The following is a 15,762-nucleotide window of genomic DNA, read 5'->3' as shown; positions in this document are numbered from 1 at the left end:
CATATTAATTAAGTATGTAATAACATACTTTTGTCTGATCATAAAATATTATATATAAATATATATATATATATATATATATATATATATAATATTTAATAAATAAAACTATCAAATTATTAATATAAATAAGATTTATGATCATATATGGACTTTTAGGATATTTATTTATCTATCTTTCTTTCATGAATATTTAGTCAACAAGTATAACAAAATTCTTGAACATTTAAAATTAATCAAGTTACTGTAATCTATATACTAATATATAATAACGACTACATATTGTCGTAATTAATAACTTTTATATTGAATTATGTTTCATATATAGTTTCTAAGAATTATATGTATAAATGGCATATCATATTTATGTATTGATAATTTTAAATCAACAATTAATAATTAATGTTACAATGACATAACTCATGGTAATAAATTAATTTTAATATTTTAATTGAATGTTATTTCTATAGTGGCATGCAATAAACTTAAGAAGATTTACTTATATGCAATTAATAATACATTATGTTATATAAATGATATATTCCATACAATAAATGCGTGTGTGTGTGTATATATATATATATCGATTTTAATCTATAATAGAGAAGATATTATGACCTATGAATGTTCATTAATTTAATCTAATATATATCTATATAATAATAGTATAGAAGGGGCAAAAACATTCAAATATTCTAAACTAGAATTGTTTAAATAAAATAACTCATAATATAAATATGAGAACGCTTTTGAAATAGCCATTTTCAAGAAAGAAACACAATATTTAGCCATTAATTAAAAAAACACAAAATATGGCCATTTATTATGTGTAAAGACTGTTTTGCCCTTAATTAGGGCGGACCAGATTCTGGTTGAATTCGGGTTTGCACGCGGGTTATGCACAATGACACTAATGACACTAATATGGCCATAAGTATCATTCGTGCAAACTACATAAGAGAGTATATGACACTAATGACACTAATATGACCATAAGTATCATTTGTGCACCACACTAAATGGAGAATCAAAAACTCTAAATGGATAATTTAAACCCTAAATAGGGAATCTAAATCCTAAATGATAATCTAAACCCTAAATGGATAATCTAAACCCTACGGGGAAGTGTTCAAAATTGTCATATTGTACCCATCTAAATAATATCAGCACACAGATATATGATACTAATGGCACTAATATGGCCATAAGTACCATTCGTATGACACTAATTTAGTCATAAGTACCATTCGTGCAACACTGAGTATATGTGGGGGTGATCATCGGTTCAGTTCGGTGCAAAACTGCACCAAATCCTGAAAATCGAAAATCGAACTGATGCTGAAAATTGGAACCGCACCGCACCGCACCGAATCGATAAAATCGTCGGTTTCGGTTCAGTCCACCGAACCGACACATTTTTTTTTCCGAAAAAAATCCTATTAAAATCCGTAAAATAATGTTTTAACCCTCAAAATCAAACAATAAAGGGACAAAAGAAACAAAAGTGAGGATTGGAGTTCCAAGTAGACTTCCTCACTTATAAAGGCATGCAGTGAACCAACAAATCATTTCATTAATTCATTACGTTTTGTTGATATGGATTCCTAACAACTACAAAAATACTTCATAAAAGTATCCATGTATAATATAAGTTTAAATCTAAACCAGATATAAATGAATGATATAGTGTCAATCTAAGTGTAAATCTAAGTTTAAATCTATATATATTATATAATATAAATATATTATAAAAATATATATATTTATAGGTTCGATTCGGAGTGAAACCGCACCAAAAATAAAAAATCGAAACCGAACCGAAAAATTTCGGTTTTCAGTTTTCGGAACCGCACCAAAAACTGCATCAACAGATGCGGAACCGCACCGAAATGGTGCGGTTCGGTTCGGTTTTGCATTGCGGTTCGGTTTTTGCTCACCCCTAAGTGCATGACACTAATAGTGTCATGTGTGCCTAACCCGCGCGCAAACCTGAAACCGACTCGAATCTGGTCTGCCCTAATTAAAGGCAAAACAGTCCTAAAACGTAAAAAATGACCAGATTTTGTATTTTTTTAATTAGTGGCCAAATATTGTGTTTCCTTCTTCAAAATGGCCATGCGAGTGTATTGTTTCATATCAATATTATATGTAATCAAAGTAGTTCATTAAAAGTAATTTGTCACTCACATACACAAACATAAAAAGATTAAATTTTCACCTTTAAAAATTTGAGGATATTGTAGAGTAGTAGCTCTCAATCAAGACAAGTGATTTACTATATTTTGCTACGAACTTTATAGTTTTTTCAATGGAAAATACTAACTAAGAGGTGAGTAGGATTAAAAGATTTAGAATAAAATCAAATTGTTATTACAATTTGAACTTATGAAAATGATCAATTTTTTTCATGAAGCCTCTATTTCTATATAAAAAGAAAGCAAGAATGTGAAAGTGTCAATTCAAAATAATTTCACTTCATTGAATTTTAAAAAAATAAATCATTTACTTTCTTAAAAAATATTAAAAAATTTATGTTATCTTATGTCATTTTTCTCATTCAATTTATATATTTCATTTAAAATATTAATTCATTTTAGTTTCAAATTTATCTAAAAAATTCATAAATTCACATCGACAAACTAGTATAAATTTTAGTGTGCTCAAAACAATCATCCAACTTCTTCTCATCTTTATTGTCCTGATACGCGTTAATAAAATATACTATATTCATCTCAATTAAATAGACTTATTTTTCTTTTCCAGATATCCCCAAATATAGGTCGAGTAATGCATTTTGAAATTATTTACAAATATATCTCTATTTAACTCTTTAATCCACTCTAGCATTAATGTATTGTCAAATAATAAATATGGACATTGACGACCATTTAAGGCTTCGAAACATGATGTGGGTTCATCCCCTTAGCATAGTTGCGTATCAGGATTTCCATGATGTTATTAGCTTTGACACGACTTATCTAGTCAATCAATATAAGATGCCTCTAGCCATTGTCGTAGGTGTTAACAACCATAATCAGTCAATTTTATTAGGATGTGGTTTGTTGACAAATGAGGATGCAAAATCCTTTAAATGGGTTTTCAGTAATTGGTTGGTAGCAATTGGTGGTGTGCATCCAGCTTCCTACAACAATTTTGACTGACCAATGCAATAACATTAGAATTGTTGTAAGAGAAGTTATGCCTAACACCATACATCATCTTTGCTTGTGGCGTATTGCACAGAAGATTTGTATTGCACAGAAGATTCCAATTAAGTTGAAAGGTGTCGTTGAGTATAAAAGATGTGTTGAAAATTTCTACACTCTTATACGACATTCTTAGCATTGCAGAATTTGAAAGGAGGTGGGCTGAATTCCTCGTGGAATATGCTTTGCAAAATAGCAGGTGGCTTAAGGATTTGTACGTTAAAAGGGAAAATTGGATTCCTGTTTTCTTGAATCACTTATTTTGGGCTAGTATGGTGTCTACTCAAAGAAGTGAGTCAATGTATGCTTTTTTCGATGGTTTTGTTCATGCGAGGAGTACGTCGAAAACATTTGTAGAACAATATGAAGTAATTGTGAGTGATAAAATTCGAAAGGAGCAGCAAGAAGACTATATATAGATCAAAGTGTATGACACTAAAGCCAATTTCAGATTATGAATGGGAACAACAATTTGCATGTGTTTACACAACCAACGTGTATAAATTACTGCAAGCGGAGATACTATTGCTAGGAAATTGCAATATTCAAGACGTTGCTTGTCCTGGAGAAAACAATGGATCCAATGTTAAAAAGTTTGAGGTGTTGGAGTCGTGCATGAGGCGTAATTTCTATCATAGACAATATTCTTTTACAGTGGAGTATCAGCCAATTGGGGATTATATCTCGTGCACTTGTCGCAAGTTTGAATTCAAAAGCGTTCTCTGTGTCCATATTTTGAAGGTTTTGGTATACAAGGATATTCAATTTGTCAATGATAGATATATACTAAGAAGATGGCGAACAACTAGACCCCCAAAACAAAAACAATGTAACTCATCATCAACCTAAGTAGTTGAACCCAAATCATGTTTGTGGAGAAGGAGGAATAGTAGTCCACTTCGAAGTGATTATTTTTCTAGCTTTTTGGGGAGGAGAAGATTGTGTAGGTATGGTTGCGGGGGGTGGAGTGTGCGATAGTCTTGGTGAACGTCTAGGAGAAGGAACCATTGGAATTGCAACAAATTCTAAAAGAGAAAAATCTGGAGATTAAAAGATTAAAAAAAAAAAAAACTATAAGGTAAATAAACTATGGAATCAAAGATATATATATAGAGAAGAAAATTTAGGGTTTTAAAATATCATTCCTTATGTAATTCATATTAAGAGATGGAATGTTAATATATTATTCGTTCTATAGTACAAATTTAGAGATATGTTTCAATTATTATTCGGATTTTAAATTAGAACAAATATCTCATTTTCTTTAAACGAAATTGCTTAATAGAAGACACCATTTTCAAAAAATAAGAACTTTTAGAAGACACCATTTTCTTAACTGACTATTAAATTACAAACAATTAAGTAAGATTAAAACTTTTAAAAAAAGAGGTGGTCTTGCATGCGCCTGGCCTCATATAATAGACCAACAATGTTAAACACTATATATATATAATATATATATAGGGGGCGGTTATTCAATAAACCACACTTATTTTAAGAATTACGAACCAACAAAAATGCATGAATTTTATGTATAACACGCATGAATAAATTGTATAAAAGCATGAATTGCGAAAAATAATTTTTTGCTACCTTTGGGATTCGAACTCAGGACCATTAATTTATCCAACAAGGTGATGAATCAACCGTAGATCTTGATGATCTAAGGGCTGAAAATGATTCCTAATTTATATTTTAAGAAGCGTTCTTATTTTAGGCTTCCCCTATATATATATATATATATATATATATATATATATAGATAGATAGATAAATAATTTTAGAAACAAAAGCAATAACAACAGTGTGGTGCAATGGCTTTGGCCTTCCCTTTATTACTTATGATCGTGGGTTTGAATACCATTGAAAGCATTTTTTTTTCTTTCCGTGTATAGGGGCTGGCATGGTTGACCCAAGTTTTACTATATATATATATATATGGTAAAGCATAAATGAACGGTGATCGTTTGTTTAATGAATGATCGGTGAACTACGAGTTTTACCTAGAGTTTGATCGGAAAAGTAGAAGAGGATTGATTGAATTGCAAAGAGCACGAGAAAATATTGCTGCAGTTGTGAAAGTATTGAAAGCGTAAAATTACAGAGTGTGTTCATGCGACTATTTATAGATTTCATGCTAGGGGTAAAATAGTAATTTCGCCTTCGAAGCATGCTCCCCGCGTGGTCAAGGGCATAGTGGTAATTTTGCCCCCCAGGCGGGCGATTCCTCCGTTCTTCAGCGACTTCTCTGGCGTAGGTGGCTTCTCTGGCGTAGGTGACTTCTCTGGCAAGGGCCATTTCTCTGATAAGAGTCATTTATCTGGCAAGAGCCATTTCTCTGATCGGGAATGATTTCCCTGACATATCCACTTCCTCTGGTGAGGTCCGTTCCTCTAATAAAGACGATTCCTCTGTTCTGCATATATTACTCCTCATCAATATATATAGGGGGCAGTTATTCCACAAACCCCTCTTAGTATATAACTTAAGAACTAATATTAACCTTTGATCTCCACCTATTTAACGGCTGAGATTAAGTTATAAACATATCAGGTTATTCATTTTGTTATCTTAGTTGATTCGCGCAGGCACGAATCGAAGGGGTATATTTGGCATGAGATGTTGACTTTCCAAATGGGTATTTGAAAATCTCCGAAAACGTTGCCTATTTAATTTAGAAGAGAGATTTGATGGGATTGAAATTATAGAACAAGGATATGAATCGAGTATTTGCGTGAATTAATAGGGAAGTATCTTTGAAAATATGATTAAAAAAAATAATTTGATTCATGTGTCCAATTAAATGCACCTACCTAATTAAAGTTAAACCCTATGAATCTTTTCACTATCTCTTGCTATTCTTAAATAAAATTGCTAAGGCGACGACCAAACTTTTGAGGCGGCGCTTAATAGAATCCATTCGTATCTCCAGTATTCTTTAACCCAGTTTCCGGCGATGGCACGAACAAAGGGCGGTCAGAACGTTGAGACTAAATATCAACGGTCATTGTTTTCCATCGGATTTTTTTTTCGGGATTTCACGCATTTTCGCAACCACTGAATAGTGAAGAAATTATTCTGGGTTTTCTGGGGCGGGGATTCGATGGTTCAACGAAAATTGATTTTATACCACAATGTTGTGTGGGTGCTATTTCTGGTGGTCCCTATTTGTCGTTTTTAGATCTATGTGTATAAAAAATGCATTTGTGGTTATTATCGAAGGATCGGCTGTGATGAAGCGTAACATTACTTCAAAAGAAGGTGACGATTTTTTATGACTAGTATGTGATTTTTTTGGTATATTATATAATTTTACATTATTAATATTATGTTGTGTTAATAAACGAAGGTTGTGGTACGAATATATGTTGAATATTGTGTGAATTTTTTGGTATACTGTTAGGTGTAGCTGTAAATTATATATTTTTAACACGGTTTATAACCTTTATTGTATTTCCTTTTTGCTTTTGTAGGGAATTCTGGTGACAAATGCAAGGGTAAAGCTGTATCTGAAACGTCTGATTTTATCTAGAATAGTCCTCGAGTTACAAGAGGTTAGTTTGAAGGAACAATGCATTTTAATTGTATTAGAATTTTTCATGTGTTAACGAAGAAGCATGTGGGATGAATACGTGATGAATTTGGGGAGAATAGTCATTATGGTGTTGGATTTTTTTTTTTTTATTATGAAGAGCGAAACCCATTTCAAATTTTTGTAAGTGTTCGTTACATTAGCTTGCTATCTGTTAGTTTAAGATATGGTATACGTAGATTCATTCGTAGGGATGCATGCATTAACTAAGATTTTTTTTTTTTTGCTACTGCTTACTCAAGTATTATTTTTTAGTTATATGAGATATTTGGTTTGTGTTTGATTAAATTGTGTGTACGAATATTTTACCTAACTATGTGATGCGATATGTATTTGTGTATGAATTTTCCGGTAGGAAGGTGACACTATCAATTATTATAATGCTCAACGGTATACTGTATTCACTGTATTAAGATTCAATGAAGTATGTGAAAAGAATATTGTTAATAATAATGTGAATTGGTATGTGTTTGAACATGAATAATTTTATTTTGAGTTGTTATATGTTCTTAAATGTCACTGCCATTTATTATAATGCACATAGTTATAATAAAATAAAAATTATTCGTGAAGATATACATAAATTCTCAACAAAAATACATATTCACAACATGCTGCATTAGTCATTTTTTTGGAATAATATTTGATCCGGGTTTATTTTGATATGTGGAGAGTTTATTTAACAATAATGTTGTGTGAATGATTAGTTAAATTTTTGAATAAATTCGTGAGAATATAATAACCCTACACACGTGCAGGTAGTGTGAAGGGGAAAGGCAAACTGATTGCGACTGATGACGTGAGTGGACCTGCAAATGTTGCTCAACTACGTGAAGGTTAGATATATTTATATTTTCTTATTAGTGAATGCGTTGCAACATTGTAAAGATGGAAAAAGTATTGACAAAAATAAAAATTATAAACGGAATATGTGCTGCAGTTCGTACGAAGTATCGAAATGATCCATCATTGTTAGCTTTTAAGCGATCGATACTTGGCGATACGTTTAAATAACTGCAAATTCATTTCATATTCTACTAGTTTAATTGCATTCTGTTCACCTTATATTATGATTTGGTAATCAAGCATTAATTTTAAATGATTGTTTCTTATTAGGAGAAATACTTAAGATAAAATTGAGTGAGACTCATAACAAGGAAGCGTCTGGTGGTGGTTCGGACGTACCAAAAGTTAGAGTTGTGTCTCCAGTTGCTCCTGCCAAAAAGGCTATAATTGATAAACGTATTTATAAATAATTTTATTGATTAGCCTGTAATTTGTGTATTTATAAATAATTTATAATCTAAACGAATATAATGTTAAAAAATTTAATGTTGTTCTTCGTTTATTTAATCCATCATTCTTGTGTTTTTATAAATTTCATAAATGGTATAACTACATATGTTGTTTGAGCTTGGAAATTTATGTGATTTTAATTACATAAATGGTTCACGTAGAATATGTTAGTGTATGTGAATTGAATGCAATCGTCAACCACACATTAAGCAAATATGTGAATATAATTCAATGGTGTGTAAATATTTGGGCGTAGCACAGTATACAGATGTATCATAATGCGAATATTACAATGGAGGCGAATATTTTAGTGTGTACGCATGAATAACATGCAAACCAACGTGAATATGAAGACACATTAATTATAACAGTTTCATGTTTATATTTTCTATCACGACCTGTGTAAGAATTTCCATGAGGTATAACGCAGATTCCATAAAATTATTGAAATATACAATTAATTGTTCATCTCAAGTTATGAGCAAAATTGTGAATAACTAAAGGATGTCTGAAATCTGGTCATAAATACATGGTTAAACGACGAGAATAACTATGTAATTATGCATGAATCGTTATCACATATTGTACGAATAAACCATATATCACATAAACATCGGCATTCCGATGAATCAGAATGCGAAAAAACACGACGAGAATAACTATGTAATCATGAATAATATGTGTGATATGATGAGAAATTTCTTGCTGTAAAAAACATAATATCATATACCTTCATTCTCCATCGGCAATAAATAATACTCCCTCCGTCCGCCAAAAGTATTCCACTTTGGCCGGGCACGGAGTTTAATAAAATGTGTGATGATGTTGATGTAGTGGAGAAAGGGTCCCACCACTTTATGAGATGTGTGGTTGAGATTGAATTTGGGGTGGGTTTTTTGTAAGTAAAGAGTGTTTGTAAGGATAAAATATAAAGATGGATGGTGGGACCATGGCTTAAAAAGGAAAGTGGAATACTTTTTGCGGACGCCAAATATAGTAATTATGGAATACTTTTGGCGGACGGAGGGAGTAGCATTTTTTTGGGACCCCTACGAAACCGCTAGTTACGAAATCGGTCATTTTAATAGGGTTTGCGTGAAGATAGTGGTATCAAATCTTTAACTAATTTGAGCTACACTATCCCTTTAATTGTGGAAATAATAATTACATAAAAAATGAAATTACCTTTGTATCCTATTGATGTAAAAAACAAAAATTATAGGCATAGATTCAGATTGAAATCTAACCGTGTATTTCTAAAGATCTTGTGGTTTATAATGGTTCTTAGTTTATATCTTAAATCTGGTTCTTATTTTAGCCTAACCCTATATATATATATATATATATATATATATATATATATATATATATATAGGGTGCGGTTATTGTGAGAACCACACTTATCGTGAGAACATAAAAACCATTAAAATCAATGCATCTACTATATAAATTAATGCATTCGCTATTAAATTTAATGCATCCGAAAATAATAAAATTTTTGCTCCCTTCAGGATTCGAACCCAGGATCTGCATTCATCCACCAAGATGATGCATCCACCGTAGATCTTGATGATCGAATGGTTTAAAATGGTTCTCTGTTCTAATTTTATTTAGTGGTTCTTATTTGAACCTCTCCCTATATATATATATATATATATAGGGAAGGGCTAAAATAAGAGCATTTCTTAAGATATAAAATAAGAATCATTTCAGCCCTTAGATCATCAAGATCTACGGTTGATTCGTAATCTTGTTGGATGGATTTATGGTCCTGAGTTCGAATCCCAAAGATAGCAAAAAATTATTTTTCACAATTCATACCTTTATACAGCGAATTCATACGTGTTCTACATAAAATTCATACATTAAAAATTTCTCTTATTTCTTATTTAAGATGTGCCTATATATATATATATATATATATATATATATATATATATATATATATATATATATATGGTGTGGTTCTAGAGAGAACTACACTATTTGTGAGAACGTGAGAATCATCAAATCTAATGCATCCACGGTAAAAATTAATACATTCGCTGTTAAAATTAATGCACTAAAAAAAATAATAAAAATTGCTCCCTTTAGGATTCGAACCCAGTATCTGCATTCATTTAACAAGATGATGCATCCACCGTAGATCTTGATGATCAAATGGCTGAAAACGGTTCTCCGTTCTTCTTTTATTTAGTGGTTCTTTCTTGAACCTCTCCCTATATATATAAAGTTAAATTAGTGTATAAATTAAAAATTGAACTCATGACCTTTGATTTACAAAGTAACATCTTATCCATTGTACCACAAAATACTTGAATTCCTTGTCACCAATAGTTCTTCATTTTCATACTTGAATACATAGAACATCTCCAAAGAAAGTAGATTGCGTTATAGTATAGGGATATACCTTACACCTTACAAAATTCTAAACACACCATCATGCATTTTCAGCTTTATCTTGTCAATTCCTTTTACTGGGCATAAATCATTCTATAGCATGACTGTTCCTGTTCCTTCATCTTTCAGATCCAAGGAACCATTCCTTATGTGGGAATATATGAAAAGAACATGTTGAATTCATGATCTCTCTTTCTCCAACCTCATGACCGACAACATTGAGCATCTTCAATATGCTCTGTCACCTCTGCAGATTCATGATTTTGGCCAGTTTCCTTCTGCTTCTTCTTTCATGAGAAGCAATTCTTTTTCTAGTCTCCTCAGTTTTTTGCAGTAATAGCATTTTCTAGTTTCCTCAGTTTCTTTACTTCTATTTTGGCTATCTTTCTTGTTGTCTGTATATGGCTTCTTGAACTTTTGCTTGGGCTTACTCTTAACATTCAACCCCTCTGCAACGGACTCTTGTCTAGTATCTGATGTCTTTTGATTTCAGAGCTTTGATGACTTCATCTGCATCAATACTTGTGGTTCTTCATTGTGTCCTTGAAATTCTCAAGTGATTTTGGTAGTGCTTTTAGAAGAATTGTAGCCTTATCCTCATTGTACAACCTTCACATTCAATACTTTCCAGATCATCCAAGATCTTGTTGAATTCATCCAATTGATCAAACATTTCTTTTTCATCCAATATCTTGAATGAAAACAATCTCTATTTGAGAATTAGTCTACTCGCAAGAGATTTCTGCAAATATAAATCCTCTAATTACTTCCATACATCCGCTGCGCTTCTTTCCCTAGCAACCACTCTGAACACCTTATCTCCAAGGCATATAATGATGGTTGAGTGTGCCTTCTCGAACATGTCTGTTCTATCAATCTTCTTCCCTTCATCGCCGCTGCTTTTGGATTTATCCATCCTCAAGCACCAGCGCAGCTAGCCCTTGCTGTGTCAGTGTGGCTTTTATTTTGATTTGCCACAAACCAAAATCATTTTTCCTATTGAACTTCTCAATCTCGTACTTGGCCATTGTCGCAGCTCGTTGAGATCCAATTCCTCTTTCCACAGACGACGCCAATTGCAGGGACGGATCCACATAGTAGGTGTGCACGCCCAAAATTTTGTCTTATATATATTAAATATATTTAGTCTAATATCTTTATAGTTTAGTCTTAGCTCAGTCTAATTTTCAAAAAAAGATAAAAATACCTTTCAATATACTAATAAAAATAAGTTTATTCTTGTAGAAGCTAGATTAGTTTTTTTTTTTTTAAACATATAGCAGTAGTTTTTTATATGCTTTCAATGTATATATTATTGAATCAATAGAAACAGAATAATTATTTATTATAGTAGGTGATGGAATTCTAATCCTAGGTCTATTAAAATTCTATTTGAACATAAAAATGAACTGTACGGATTGCCCGAAAATTTTGGCTCGCGGGCGGAAGCCCTCGAACCCCCATTAATACCTTCAAGATTAGCCCCCCTTATCGGCAAATTCTGGATCCGCCCCTGGCCAATTGTAAATCTAAACTCAAGATTACAATCTATGGATCTCAATCATCGATCAAAGATTTGAAACGAACAAGATGCAGAGTATTTACGTGGTTCAGTTCACGAATGGAAACTCTTTATTGAATCAAGATGAAGGATTGAACAATACAGGTTTAGGCAAGAAACTCACAGTTTGCTGGAGATTCTTTTCTCCTTTTTCCCTCATACAACCTTATGAATAAGAAAACTAGCTCGCTAATACACAATGAACTATATAAGACTCAGTTGGAATCTGGATCATAGCCGTTGATGTGCAACTTCTATGAACAGAGATCCATGCATGGGATAACAGAAACTTAAAGAAGTTTGCTGTTAAGTCCTTGCCGAGAATCGCCCTTCCACTTTAAGTCCTTGAGCCAAAACGTGTTTATGAAGAGTGTCGTTTTAGGGTTTAGATTAGTTTGTTAAAGCTTTGATTTTGTTGCTCATTTAAGTCCTTGCCGAGAATCCCCCATCGGAATGAGATTCAGTATACCACATTTTATGTCCCACTTTCAATTTTGTTTAATTTCTTATATATATTTTCTTCAATTTCAATTTTATATGCTTTAGTTTAATTTTGTGATTATTAATTAACTAGGGTTTATTCCATCAATCTAGGGTATATAATTAATTTTTATCATTTAATTTCTCTTTTATTAGCTAATAATAGGTTGATAAATTCAAAGTGATGGTATATGCTTTTTAAAAAAATTAATTTTTTGAAATAAATATTAAATATAATTCATAGTATTATAATAAATTTTATTTTTATAAAAAATATTTTTAAAATATAAGAATGGGACACAGTGGCACACATAAGATTGTAGGACACTGAATCTCATCCCGAATCGAGCTCTCATCTATTCAGGTAGAAATTTTAAGAGTTTTACACAGAATTAATTATCATTAATAGAAATTACTTTTTGGGCAATTTTTTTAATTAATTTATGTGCTTGCGACATATGAAAAGAATGGGAGGGAGTATATGGTTTTAAATTAGAGCATTATCATCATAGCGTGGATATAAAGCTTTTTTGAAAGGGAATTTTAGCGGTTAAACATACATAAATATATACTACTCTGCATTTCAAAGTCAATATGAAGTTAATTAACGCGCAAGTAAAAAAAAAAAAAAAAAAAGAAGAATCTATTGCGAAATTTCCCCTGCAGTCTGACGAAAACCGTGAATTTCTTCGTAATTCTCAGTAGGCCCTCTCTCTCTCTCTAGGTTAGGATAAAAGAGTACGTGTTTATCATTTCTGTGTTTTCATAGAGTTCAAAAAAATTCGCTTTAGAAGACTATTGTGAGTGTTGACGGTTAGTGCTCTTGTTCAACTTCATCTGCATCATCTCTTTCAATAAAAGTAGATCTTTTTTTATTTTGATCGAGTTGTGCATTCTTCTTGTATGTTCTTGCTTCGATCATCACTCCTTTTTTCCTTTGAAAAATTGAATTCTGCAGTATATGAACTTACGTGTGTTTTTCTTCCTTGTTTCATTTATGGTTCTTGAAATCTTCGCCTTCTCTAACTTGGTTACATATTTTGTGATTATCATTACCACTACAACTATTAATCAATAAATCAGATTGTTCTCGAAAGAAAATGGATTAAGAATTTTTTCCGTTGATGATTCTTGAGAATTAAATATCTTAGGCCTCAGATTGATTACTCTGGAAGGGTTCTGTTTGAGTGATGATATACAAATGTGAAAAGGGTCTCTGGTCAATGCAGAAGTTTGCTTTTTTCTTTATCTAATTTCCCGAGTCTTTGATTCCTTGATTGAGTATAGTTGGAATGTGCAAGTCTTTTCCACATGATCTGATCTGTGTGAATGCAATTATGTTTTTTCATTCATTTTCCACATTGAATTGCAGAGAAGATAAGAAGCACGTAGTCGGAGATGGAGATGGATCCATTGGTGATGAAGGTGAAGCTGAAAGATGTAGTGAGGGAGAGGGTCCTCCCCTTCCTCCCTGCCAAATCCCTCCTCCGTTTCATGTCCGTTTCCAAGGAATGGAAGGGATGGATCAACAGCCCTCTCCTCGCCTTCCATCAGAGCCACTACTTCAACAAACTCTCCGGTTTCTTCGCCCAAACCCAAACAACTGATCCCACATTCATCACCTTGGACGCTTCTGCTTACGGAGTTGCAATGCCTAACCTCAGATTCCTGCCCGAGCCCGTTCACATCGCGACCTCCTGCAGCGGCCTACTCGTCTGCCTCGGCCGTGAATCCGACTCCTACTACATCTGCAACCCGGCAAGCAAGGCGTGGGCTCCCCTGCCTCAGCCTCTGCTTTACCACCAATACGGGGCACGGGCCATTCTTGCCTTCGAGCCATCTGCAAGAAACATAGAGCAGAGGTATCAGCTGATCTGTGCTGTGCCTTTACCCGGTGGCGAGCTGAGCTTCGAGCTCTACAGCTCCGCCACAAAGTCGTGGACGGTCTTGAACACCACCTTACCGGACATGGAAAATCTCAGAATGATAGGCAACGGGTTGTACATGAAGGGAGTGGCGTACTGGCTCACAGACGCGGGGATGGTGATAGCTTACGACGTGGAGAGGGAGTTGCACGACCTCATACCTGTAGAGAGCTCAGACGGCGTCCTGGCTCAGATGGCGGGGGAGCTCTGCTACATCACCATGTCCCACTTGACAGGCAGCAGGTACAAGATCATGATCCACGGGGGGATGGACTTGAGCTTGAAGCGTTGTCTGGAGATCAGCATTGGGGAGATCGATCCCTGGTTTAGGGTTCTGTCGTGTGTCGATGGGGAGACAGTGATGATTCTGTTTGAGGATTGGATCTACTCTTACAGCATCAGTGATGGGAATCTTGAAGCAAAAACTAGGGTTGGGATTGGATCTGTTTCTGCAGATAACAACTATCTGCCTTATGTCAACACTCTGGTTCAGGTGGAAGGCGTTTGGTAGTTTTTTTTTTTACACTCATCTTGCTTGCTTCTCTTGTGTAATTTCTCGAATCACTTTTGACTGATATTTCGTATTTTCATCATTGCATGTCGTGTGTTTATATAATATAGTTATAAACTGATCTTGCTTAGCTTTGTTGTGTAAACAACAAACACAAGAAGTCCAACTTTTTAGAGTTCAACAACAAAAAACTTAAATAAAGATTCCTAAACTTCCTAATCAATATTCGCTAGTTTCATACATTGAGGCAAAGATAAAATCACAGCTCCAAAAATAATCATATGCTATGAAATATGAAGGGATCAAAAAGTTTCACAAATTATTAAAGATAAGAAGATAATCAAAGTCAGCTACTTAGAATAGAAATAAAAAAGGGCAAAAAAATATATACCCTTTTTTTTTTATAAAAGATACTAGTATATAAATTCTGTCCATTACGACTGTTTCGTCCTTATACCATTTTTAAAATTTTACTTATATTTTACTATTTTAAGTTATTATTTATTATTTATAAAAAAAATGAAAAACATGAACCCTGCCACCATCGACCGTTGGGCTTTGCAAATCCACCACCACCTCCATGCAGGACTGTATACTGAAAGCAAACATTTATTGCTTGTATACAATGTTATGTATTATTTTCACTACTTTTCTCATGCCTGAAGTAATTATAATTGCATATGTTTTGTTCATTTATCTCAAAATTATAGATTATGTGTTGTGTTGTAGATCATAGAGAACCATATGATCAATTTCTCGTGAGATATAAACAGTTTTCATAGTTGATCTAA

The 15,762-nt window shown here is 33.0% G+C and overlaps 1 protein-coding gene and 1 long non-coding RNA gene across 3 annotated transcripts; both read left to right on the top strand.

Moving 5' to 3' along the window:
* Nucleotides 1-6,507: 6,507 nt before the first annotated feature.
* LOC130986698 (uncharacterized) lies at nucleotides 6,508-8,155 on the top strand. The gene is made up of 3 exons (XR_009089345.1): nucleotides 6,508-6,760; nucleotides 7,557-7,634; nucleotides 7,915-8,155. It is a non-coding gene; the product is annotated as an uncharacterized LOC130986698 (long non-coding RNA).
* A 4,976-nt stretch (nucleotides 8,156-13,131) lies between these two features.
* On the top strand, nucleotides 13,132-15,053 carry LOC130986697 (F-box protein At5g49610-like). 2 transcript variants are annotated; one of them, XM_057910168.1, is made up of 2 exons: nucleotides 13,132-13,236; nucleotides 13,908-15,053. In XM_057910168.1, exon 2 carries the CDS (start codon nucleotides 13,934-13,936, stop codon nucleotides 14,969-14,971), a length of 1,038 nt encoding a protein of 345 aa, XP_057766151.1. In that variant the 5' UTR covers nucleotides 13,132-13,236; nucleotides 13,908-13,933; the 3' UTR covers nucleotides 14,972-15,053. The 2 variants fall into 2 exon arrangements, with proteins under 2 accessions (XP_057766151.1, XP_057766150.1); XM_057910167.1 differs by having other exon boundaries at nucleotides 13,175-13,348.
* The last annotated feature ends 709 nt before the right edge of the window (nucleotides 15,054-15,762 follow it).

The sequence above is a fragment of the Salvia miltiorrhiza genome, chromosome 5 (assembly GCF_028751815.1).
Source record: "Salvia miltiorrhiza cultivar Shanhuang (shh) chromosome 5, IMPLAD_Smil_shh, whole genome shotgun sequence".
NCBI classification, from domain to species: Eukaryota; Viridiplantae; Streptophyta; class Magnoliopsida; order Lamiales; family Lamiaceae; genus Salvia; species Salvia miltiorrhiza.
The sequence above is the reverse complement of the archived record's forward strand: the minus strand, read 5'-3'. Positions and strand labels throughout refer to the sequence as shown.

Bases quoted from the DNA above. Each gene is read 5' to 3' on its own strand.
- LOC130986697 (XM_057910168.1), top strand. From the start codon at position 13,934: ATGGAGATGGATCCATTGGTGATGAAGGTGAAGCTGAAAGATGTAGTG.